Source organism: Atta cephalotes (assembly GCF_000143395.1).
Source record: "Atta cephalotes unplaced genomic scaffold scaffold00005, whole genome shotgun sequence".
In the NCBI taxonomy this organism is placed as follows: Eukaryota; Metazoa; Arthropoda; class Insecta; order Hymenoptera; family Formicidae; genus Atta; species Atta cephalotes.
In genome coordinates, this window is record NW_012130069.1 from 8,575,206 (window position 1) to 8,586,467 (window position 11,262).

Here is an 11,262-nt window from a genome sequence, read left to right on the forward strand (position 1 = left end):
ATATATATATATATATATATATATATATATATATATATATACTAAAAATTTTCGAATTTTAAAATGGTAATATTATGAAGTGTCTTTTGGGCTTATTGTGCTTAAAGCATTTATCCTTGTTTAATATTTGCTAGATAATAAATGATTGAAATGATACTGCATGTAAGTGTGAAAATGGAAAGTATCCCTTGTTTCAGGTTCAGTTCCACTCACAGTTAATTCTTAACTAAGGTTCAACTTGTTTCTCATTTCTTTCCAATTCTAGAATTGGAAAAAGACAATGAATAAATTTGAATCTCAGTTAAGAGTTAACCATAAGTTGTACAATTGGATATTTTGGTACTCAATGATTTAAAGTATGAATGTATACTATATCTTGCATTATGAAATTATAACATATATCAAATTTGTATATAAATATTATATATATAGTTTATGTTTTTACATATATTCCGTTTTATAATACAAAACTGTACATGTTTACAAAAATAGTATTATGTATATAAAGAATAATTTAATTTTCCATACCTTTCTCTTGTATACTTGTTTCATAAGTAACATTGTCAACTAAGTTTATGGCTTCATCCAATTTATTTATCGTGGAATCATTGATTACCTCTTCTGCAAATTACTTATTAATTGATTGCATATTAAGTACAAAAACAAAAAAGAAGATAAAACAAGTTTTTACGTAAAACTTTAGTTTGTTGCAAGGCACGCTTTAAGCAGCTTTTACGTTCCCTGGAAGATCTTGTATTGGTAGAATTTAACGAATCCGTTGAATTTTTGCCGTTAAACATTTTGAAGAAATATTTAAGATTTCTGTATGCCTTCCAAGAAGAAACAATACCTTACGTTCTATAAATCAAGATGAGAATGTATTTTAACAATTATATATAATAAAAAAAATCAATATATCTTTTCAAGCATACATTAACACTTTTAATAATAAAATTAAGTTTTACATTATCGTTTCTATACCACCAAGCATTAAAAATACCAGCAGCACGCCACTAGTAGGGACACTCGCGAAAAAATGCGAAAATGCAGAATTGCAGGTCCGCAAATATAACTACGCAGTTTTTGTTTTGAGCCAGATCCAATGAAATGCAAGATGACAGTAACGTATATACATAGCTGCGTCCTGTTGGTTCTGTTTCACGCATGATACATTAGATCTGTTTGCTGAACTTTTGCATCAGTTTATCTTTCTTCTTTTTTTTCTCTTGAAGAGAAAAGGAAGAAAAATGAACTGGTGCAAAAGTTCAGTTAAAAAGAACAGACTTATGATCATATGCATCCCATATGTATTGTATACAGAGAAAAAGACAGTTTGTGGGAGCTATTTTAAATATAAAAAAATAGATAAAATAAAGAAAAGTTATGTTACATGCAGTATTAACCAATGCGATAATGTGACTATATTAATTATAAGACATTACATTATTCTCTATTCGACCCTGGATTTTTTAAATGTTAACATGGCTCACGTGACACGTGGCGACACGGAGATCAAAGATGCGGATCACGAAGTCCCTACTGGTTATACTGGTGGTATTTTATGGTGCCTTAAGAACCATTTTCACCAACGCTAAGCTTATCGATTAACTTCATCATCAAAATAACCAACAGCAAGACTTCTTGTCTGAAAAAATCTATCTTTCTAACTTATTCCTGTTAATAATAGTAAAGAAAAAGTGTTGTGGTAGAGATAATAAATAAAACATTGAAATGTAAATATATTTGACTATTTTTCACAAATACATACTTTCGAAATTAGATTAAAGATAATGAGTTTTCAGTTTAACAGTTGGCAATACTCAAAATTGACAGATAAAGTAACTGGCATTGGCGAAACTGGTCTTAAATAATAAAGTCATTAGATTTCTAAAGGTCGGTATTCATAGTTAGATCTTATATTCAAGATCGTCTTAAGTCTTGAGATATTACGAATCAATCAGAGATCCGCATTAACGTCTTAAGACATTACTTAAGACAATCTTGAAATAAAAACCGACTGAATATATCATCCAAAGTACTGCAATTGATTTAAAAAATGTCGCGTCAAAATGGCCCAAGTGCACATAATACACTATTTCAAACATGATGATTGGTGATTCATCTTTTAAACTGTACTTGTTTTTTCATATACTTTCATGCAAAACTTCTACAACAAATAATATCTATATTAAACTAAATAATACATAAATTATGCATTTATACATATTTTTTTAGTCATAAATAAACTAATTACAATTAAAAAACATTTACATATTTGACAGATTTATCTTTCAAAATAAAGTATATACAAATGCATAAATTTGAAAAGATTGCGTTTTGCGTCAAAATGGAGGCGAGTTTGCAATACTTTATAAATTTAGTGAATTTATTAAGTAACATATTCTAACGCCATCTGTTGCAAGACTGCGCAACTACTACACACGGAATTTCGGCTCTGTTGACACGGCTGCGGACTCACAGTTGAGTGAGCGCTCGCTATTATTGGTTTATTCTTTTAGATTATCCAATCAGCGTTTTAGATTTCAAAGAATACATCAATAGCAGTGAGCACTCACTCAATTGTGAGTCCGCTGAACGCAGCCATTGATGATTATCGATTCAGTGTCGATAAGTCAAGACGCTACTATGACCTAGCAAAATAATGTACTTACAAGTAGTACTTTCCATATATTGCTACAAGAGATATTAATGCGCTAGTGTACGGAGTTCAGACGTTTCATTATTCTCATAAAAAAGCTGAGATGATCGTTCTCAGGTTTCTCTTTTTTTTTTGATATAATTGTCAGATACACCATTGCGCTAATTGGTGATTGTGCGTTGTTTGTATGTGATATAATGGCTTCCGCAGTGTTTAATGCGTCCAGCACCAGTAAGTGCGTCAGTAGAATTTTGTAGGCATGTATAATTTTATCGCAATAGATACCGCAATGGATTAACAATAGTCGAAAATGACAATCGTACTGTTTGGAATTTATTGATTGCTCCTTTGTTTTCAAACGATTGTTTTACCATAATAACACGATATTTATATTTCTGTAATTTCTATTTCTGTAATTTCGCAAGAGATGATTAATGATTTATAAAAAAATATGATATGTTATGTAACGTTATTAAAAGTTCAATGTCTTATTATAAGATATATTTACGGTACGTAAATATTTTTATCGCTCGTTCTATGATTGTAAATCGCGTGTCCGCATTCTATCAATTAATGTTTATTACTTGAAATAAATTGTTGATGTTTTTGGTGCCTCCATTTTTTGTTTAACGAATATCAATTAATATTTCTCTCTCTATTTCTCAGAGCAATTGCGTTAACGTGATGGCAATGCTGTAAACAAGATTGCCCTTTGCTCTCCATGTCATATATAAGGCTGTGGTCCGATTCATACTGACAACTCATGAGCATTATTTGTCTTCACATTTGACAAACAACAAGGATAAAATGATTTTTAAGCGTGATTGTGAGCATGAATTGGATTGCGGCGTTTTAATGATTCACTTTCCGCATTTATTCTATACTTTCTGTCTCTTTTTCTTCAAAGTGTGAGAACTTTAGCCTGTTTTCTCTTGCAGAAAAAAAGAAGAAAGATGAATTGATGCAAAAATTCAGCTAAAAAGAACAGGCTTCTTATTAAGTGCTAAAAGTTCATAAAAACTTCGATGTATTTTTACTTATTTTGAAATAAAAAACAAGAGAAAAGAATATAAGAATATTGTGAAAAAACAAATTTTTGTAGAAACGTGAAATTGAAAAATTTTATAATCGATAACATGTGATTGTGTAATATATCATAAATGACTACAATTAAATTTTGAAAATTTTATTTAAATTTTAAAAATTTCTTAAATTTTAAAACATTTTTTTATTATTTATCTAAATACATTTTTATGTAAATAGAATACATTTACTTACACAATGAAATGCTCTACACAATGAAATGCTCTAATTTGAATGCGAGAACTTGCATATTGTAATTTAATTTTGGTTGCACTTTTGGCAGTACAGAGGCTGCAAAGGATATTTCAAAGGGCTTACTCGGATGCCATATTTCCTCAGATCACCACTCATTATACAGTGAAATCCAGAGAGACAGACTCAAGATGGAAAGGTAAATTTCCTTTGATTTTTCTTATTTACTAAAATAATATAATTAATGCATTGAGAACATTTTATTCATTAGAAGTGAATATGGAAAGATATGTAGACGAAACCGACATTCTAATTGTCGGTGGTGGTCCAGCAGGACTATCGGCAGCTATACAGGCTCGTAGACTGGCTGAGAAACATGGCAAGGAACTCAGGGTTACCCTTGTTGAAAAGGCATCTGCGATTGGTGGACATATCCTTAGTGGCGCTTGTTTAGATCCAATTGCTTTGAATGAACTTTTTCCAAATTGGAAAGAATTAGGTGCACCGTTAAATACTCCTGTTACTGAGGATAAATTTGCATTTCTCATGGAAAAGAAGAGGATATCTATACCTATTTTCAAGGGAATGCCAATGTACAACCATGGAAATTATATCGTAAGGTGATTGTTGAAATTTAATACTATCATATATTTGTAAATGAATAAACAATACATTTTTTGGTTGTAAAAATTTATATTTCTGTAATTATAGATTAGGCCACGTAGTAACATGGCTTGGCGAACAAGCAGAAGCTGCTGGTGTCGAAATATATCCTGGTTATGCAGCGGCAGAAGTTTTATATCACGAAGATGGATCCGTTAAAGGAGTAGCTACAAATGATGTTGGTATTGCTAAAGACGGCTCACCTAAAGATACATTCGAACGGGGTATGGAACTTCATGCGAAATGTACCATATTTGCAGAAGGCTGTCACGGTCATTTGACGAAACAATTGTCAAAGAAATTGAATCTCAGAAAAGATTGTGAACCGCAGACATATGGTCTTGGATTGAAAGAGGTAATTATCACCGAGTTGTTATATTACAATAACAAAATTTAAAATTATATAAATATTAAACGCTTTACATTCTAAAGTGAAATAATTTTTGAAAGATTTGGGAGATAGAGCCAAGTAAGCACCGACCTGGAGCAGTAGAGCATACAGTTGGTTGGCCACTTAATAGAAATACATACGGTGGATCGTTTCTATATCATTTAAATGAAGAAACACCTTTGATTGCTGTAGGCTTTGTTGTAGGATTGGATTACACTAATCCTTATCTATCTCCATTCAAAGAGTTTCAAAAATTTAAACAGCATCCTAGTATTAGACCAACATTTGAAGGAGGAAAAAGGTTGATGTCTTTAATTCGAAATTTTAGTTATTTACACATATTATTTCATATTCCCTACATGTATTCTTCTTAATTCTAGAATAGCTTATGGCGCTAGAGCATTGGTGGAAGGTGGATTCCAATCTATTCCCAAACTTCAATTCCCTGGAGGTTGTCTTATTGGATGTACGGCAGGTTTCCTAAACGTGCCCAAAATTAAAGGAACTCATAATGCTATGAAAAGTGGCATGTTGGCTGCAGAAAGCGTTATTGAAGCAATCGTAGATGCAGAAAGTAATATTTCACTGACAAAAGGCATAGAGCCGAAAACGTATACAGATAAAATAAAAAATAGTTGGATCTATAAGGAATTGAAAGCCGTAAGAAATATGAGGCCCAGTTTCCATTCTTCTCTTGGGCTTTATGGTGGTTTAATGTACTCTGGTCTCTCTATGCTGTTAGGCGGAAGGGAACCATGGACTTTATCTCATGGAGGTAAAAACAGATTTATGTAAAAGTTTTTGAAGAGATTTCCTGAAAAATATTGCAAACGTTAATTTTAAATATTTTTGTACCTTGTGTCCATAGGTCCTGATTATAAGAAATTGAAATTGGCTGCCAAATCGACGCCAATAGAATATCCCAAACCAGATAACGAGGTATCTTTTGATCTTCTGTCGTCAGTAGTTCTGACTGGTACCAATCACGAAGCTGATCAACCAGCCCATTTAACTTTGATGGATGATACAGTTCCAGTAAGGAGAAACTTGACTGAATTTGCTGGTCCAGAAGGTCGATTTTGTCCTGCTGGTAAGTCAGTTTATTGCATGTTTATACATTTATCGTTTTATTAATGCATTATGATTACTACATAATGTTTATGAATTCTGTTTGATTGAATGATAGATACATTCTATTTTTGCGAATTGCATAGTAAATTGACCTAATGAACTTTATAGATAATTTTGATTTGTAAAATATATTTACAATTTATACAAATATAATTTATGACAGCGAAGGCAGTCGAGGTTGCCTAAGAAAATTTGATTTTTTAAATTAAACATGGTTTTGTAATAAATAAATTTTAATGTAATCTTATATATAAAATATCTGATAAATATCCTGTTTAGGAGAGTCCCTTCCAATATATTGTCAAAGTCACGACCTTAAGTATCAACTCCAACAGGAATTTTAGTCATCGCTCGTTACTCGTTAAAAAGTTATTAAGAAGGAAAGTTTGAAAAATTATGTCTTTTTCACTATATAGAACAAAAATTTCCTGCTTTAAAAAATATTTTATAACTGTGCATGCGAAGCGACTCCCATCCCTCCTCCCCCTTGCTTAGGAGCGCACGAATTCTACGCGATGCAACTTTGCGAGATAGAGTTCGCTTCGCACGAAAAGTCGTGCTCTTAAGCAGGTGGGAGGAAGGTGGGTGATAGTCGCTTCGCATGGAAGTCGTACGCTCTGTGAAAGTCGTATATCCCGTGAAAGTCGTTTTGCATGGAGTCATTACATAAGCAAGGAAAGATATAGAATAGTTTTTTTATATATATAGAATTTTTATATATATAGTTTTTTTATGTGTATAGCAGAAAGAAAATGTTATTTTTCACTTTTTTTGTTAATAACTTTTTTAACGATTAACGAGCTAAAACTTAGAGGTCACTCAGAGTTATGACCTTGATAACATATGTCAAAGTCAAGGAAAGGAAATTCCCTAAATAGGATATTTATCAAGTATCTTGCTATGTATAAAATATTATGTTTTCGGGCATTCGATGAATTTATTTGATTAAAAAATGTACATTTTTTAGACTCAGGAATAATATATGGAAAAATATACGCGTTTATAGATTTATTTTATTATTTTCTATTTTTTTTTTTATATTTAGTTTTTATATGAATTTTAAGCTGTATTTGTTTTCTTTTACATACATGAGTATATATATATATATATATATATATATTTTAATTTTTTTAAATATTAAAAATTTCATATTTTTCAGTGTTACAGTTTTTGATAGAAGTTAATATATTAAATAAAAAAAAATATATTAAGAAATATATGAAAATACATTTTTAAAATCAAGAAAATGGACAATAAAATAAATCTATAAATGTATATTTTTTCATGTATTTCCGAGTCTAGAAATATATATTTTTTCGTGAAATATAAATTCACCGAATGGATATATGCGCGGAAACATAAATATTTTTATATATCAAGATTTATATATCAAGATTACATTCAAATTTATTTATTGAATAAAACAAAAAAATATTAAAAATGTTTATATTAAATAAATAATTAAAAAAATTATTTTTAAACTATTAATCAATTATTATATTAATAATGATTTCTTATATATATTTATTAATGATTATATGTAGTACAGTTTTTTTGTGATTATTTTTATTCATTTGATTATATGATTTGAAAATTATAATGTAATATTTTTTTCATATAATATCTTCCTTTTATCAATTGCTGGAAGTACTCAATTTATCCAATAGTGATATTCTGTTAGTCCAGACGGAAAAATTATTCATTATGATGAGAATGAATAAGTAATATACTTACCGCAGAGTTTGTTATATTTATCTTGCGTAATTTTATACTGTTTATGTTCTATTTCATTTTAGAATGCAATCCACTTATAAATGTTTTGAAGTTTTTGATTGATCAATCGGAGGAAAGAATTTTATTAATTGATCATATTTAATTAAAAAATCAAAACATTTGTAGCATCAAGTGAACTTTAGTTTTAGATATTTAACAGATAATTTTAAAGTAATTTTTTGCATTTTTTTTTAAACATTAAATTGCTTATATATTTATTAATAATAAACTATATATTTATTAATAAAAATTAAATTTAAATTTGTCATTAAAATTTGCTGCAAAAGTAAATATATTATATTTGTTGTGCGAGTCTATTGAATTTTTAACATGCTCATTTCCATATAATTTTATTAATTATTTAAACATTCAGTTGCTTTTCAAAATTTATCTGATGCAAAATTATTTAGTAGTTGAAGAGATATTATTATCAAGAGAGATCAATTTCGTTCGCAATAAATTTTCGTAATCTGTGGGCAATCCACTTCCACTCTCGAGTCACGTTTGCCTCCTCTCCTCCTTTTTCCAGTCTTGTCGAGGGTTTATCGATCGTTGTGTCCTTGAACCTGAGCTACCCGGACAACCCCCGCATGGCTAGACAACCCCGGACCAAGCTCAATCTCCAAAATCGAATAACGCCCTGCAACCCAGCCAATCTCATCGTCGATTTATTTCTTCTCTCTTTGTTCCTTAAGAATCTCCCTATTACACATTATATTAATCCTGCAATAATAGAAGTGTTCCAATAATCAAATCTGTTAACAATTTTTTAAAATTTACTTATAGTAGAATATATATTTTATATATGTATATATACAGGATGTTTGATAAGTCCGATAATGCTCGGGCAAATAGAGCGGACTAAACTGAATTAAAAAGTTTTGTGTTATTTTGCAATTTTTGCAATAATTAACGAAATATTAATTTATAAAGATCGTCGAAAAAGCGCGAATCGTCACCAAATACATGTTTATCAGTTGTGATCGCTAGGTATGCAGGAATTATTTTTTTTCGCTGACTATTGCTACTTGTAACTATTGCTACTGTAATAAACAATTTAATAAATACGTTTATAATAAGTAATAAGTAATTTTCTCATAAAAGAAATGAATTATAATATTTATATTAGTTGTTAATCTGACAATGTTCAAAAATTTTACTTTTTATTTGAATATTTTTACTTTATTATTAAATACAAGTTTTACGTTAAAATTACGATAAAATATAATTTCTGTATATACAAGGCATATAGAATCACTATAATTAGTGTAAATTTAATGATATAATTTTGGAAAGTCAAACAGATGTTGTTGCTGTAATATGAGGAATTAAAAACCAATACATTCATAATTCACAAAATTAATATCATATAGACGTGAAGTATGCAATTAGATAGAAACATGTAATTAGAAATGAAAGAATCATTGTGTTATAATAAAATGATATTAAGCTTATGTTCTTAAACGAATGATCATGATCTATGAATTAATTTATAAATTGTCAATGAATGTAGGACTATTGACTTTTTTTATAGTTAACTTTCCGTAATCTTTTTATGATTAAATATCTTTTAAAAAATTTAATTTTTGTGAAATTCTAGAGCTAACTTAAACTAATAGAATAAAATTTATATGAAATTTAATTGACAAGAACAATTTTATTATTTCATTAAATCTTCAAAATCTCCTTATTAATTTAAATTTATATTGTTTATATAAAATTATAATCAATGCTACATTATAACAATGGGCGTTTTTCTTAATTTAAACTTTGTGGCTTTGTGTGTATCGCGTATTTTTATTAATTTAAACTTTATGGCTTGCGGACATCGTATATATCCTTGTATCATATATACACCTTCGAATCAGATAATCTATATGCCTTTTTACCATTGTTTCTTGAACAATCTACCTTTGATTTTTACAATGTATTTTTTCTTTATTCCCCTGATTTTCCTTTCCGCGTCTTTAGGATGCGTCTTCCTGTTTCCTTTCATGGAATTGGCGAGTCGGGGTATCAGAGAGAAATTCTGGGAGCTTCCTTATAGAATTGCTATACCGTCTGGAAGATAGTGGGGACCAGGTTATCGACTGTCTGGCTGAGAGCACGGTATGACCTTCGCGACATAAATCTCACACTCCGTAGAGTGCTGAGGATGTATGTGTCTGCTGAATAAATCATCCTGCGCATTGCGACATTATTAGCATTTTCGTAGAGCAGTCAAACGGTTTCCAAGAATACAAAAATCGGATCGACAAGACATATAAGTTAGTTATTTATATTAGAATCGATAATAATTTTCATGCAGCTAGGAGATTGGTAATTTCTGGATTTATCTCTAATTCTTCATCGGAAGATATGTAAGGGCAGTTTGTTCTGCAATTTAAAAACAAGTGTGTGCAATCTGATTTTAGGTGTCTACGAGTTCGTGCCGCTGGAAAGCGGAGATGGCGAAAGATTGCAGATTAATGCACAGAATTGCATTCACTGTAAGACCTGCGACATCAAAGACCCGAGTCAGAATATCAATTGGGTCGTGCCGGAAGGTGGCGGCGGGCCAGCTTACAACGGCATGTAAATATATAAATGTTAATCGATTAATTCATTGATTGATCGATTGCGTAAATATTCGATGGTCTACATTGTTTTATCATTCAATATTTGAATCGCTTTTCGAAATGCATGGACATATCGTAATGTTTTTGATGGCAATGTTGTTTTAACAGTATAATTGTAGATATTGAAATACACTACGCGAATAGTGCAATTATTTCCCATTCGAATTAATCAATACAATTATACGGATTAATTTCCTGATAAAAACAAACGATCTATCTTTTCGTCCATGCTCGCGCATAGGTACATACGATTTATGACATTATATATTACATATCAATATACATATACAGTGTGTTAAAAAATGATTCAATACCATACCGAGTAAAAAAGTTTTAGTGAATAAAGCTAAAATTTAAACAATTTTGTATATTAACTTATTGTTTGTTTTTATATCATAATTTATTGCTTTCTACATAACTTATTCTTTTATCACATACAACGTGAAGATTTAAATTGTTTATATCTCAGAAACGATTCGGAGGTTTCGACCTATGATCACTAAGACTTTTTTATTCAGCATATGATGTGTATTATCTATCATATAATTATTGAATGGTTTTTTAATATTCTGTATATATATAATTTTTCTTGGATAGGAGAAATATTTCTAAAGTACTTGCATAATAATGTTGTTACTATTTTTGATAGAGTTTGTATAAATGATCAATTTGTATATTATATTATATTTTTTATACACAGAAACGAATTATAATATATATATATATATATATATATATATATATATATATAT

The 11,262-nt window shown here is 29.6% G+C and overlaps 2 protein-coding genes across 2 annotated transcripts in view; one reads left to right on the forward strand and one right to left on the reverse strand.

Annotated features, from left to right (window-relative positions):
* The window catches only part of LOC105626468 (EP300-interacting inhibitor of differentiation 3-like), a 3,013-nt gene extending 2,213 nt beyond the window's left edge, over window positions 1-800 (reverse strand). Inside the window, exons 1-2 of the mRNA XM_012207769.1 lie at window positions 692-800; window positions 529-621 (exon numbers count right to left, since the gene is read on the reverse strand). Of these exons, the coding sequence (XP_012063159.1) occupies window positions 529-621; window positions 692-800 (202 nt within the window). The remainder of the gene's footprint in view (window positions 1-528; window positions 622-691) is intronic.
* Window positions 801-2,856: 2,056 nt separating this feature from the next.
* On the forward strand, window positions 2,857-10,470 carry LOC105626467 (electron transfer flavoprotein-ubiquinone oxidoreductase, mitochondrial). Its single transcript, XM_012207768.1, has 8 exons — window positions 2,857-2,890; window positions 4,026-4,133; window positions 4,206-4,554; window positions 4,646-4,952; window positions 5,048-5,289; window positions 5,369-5,763; window positions 5,857-6,078; window positions 10,307-10,470. Exons 1-8 carry the CDS (start codon window positions 2,857-2,859, stop codon window positions 10,468-10,470), a joined length of 1,821 nt encoding a protein of 606 aa, XP_012063158.1.
* The last annotated feature ends 792 nt before the right edge of the window (window positions 10,471-11,262 follow it).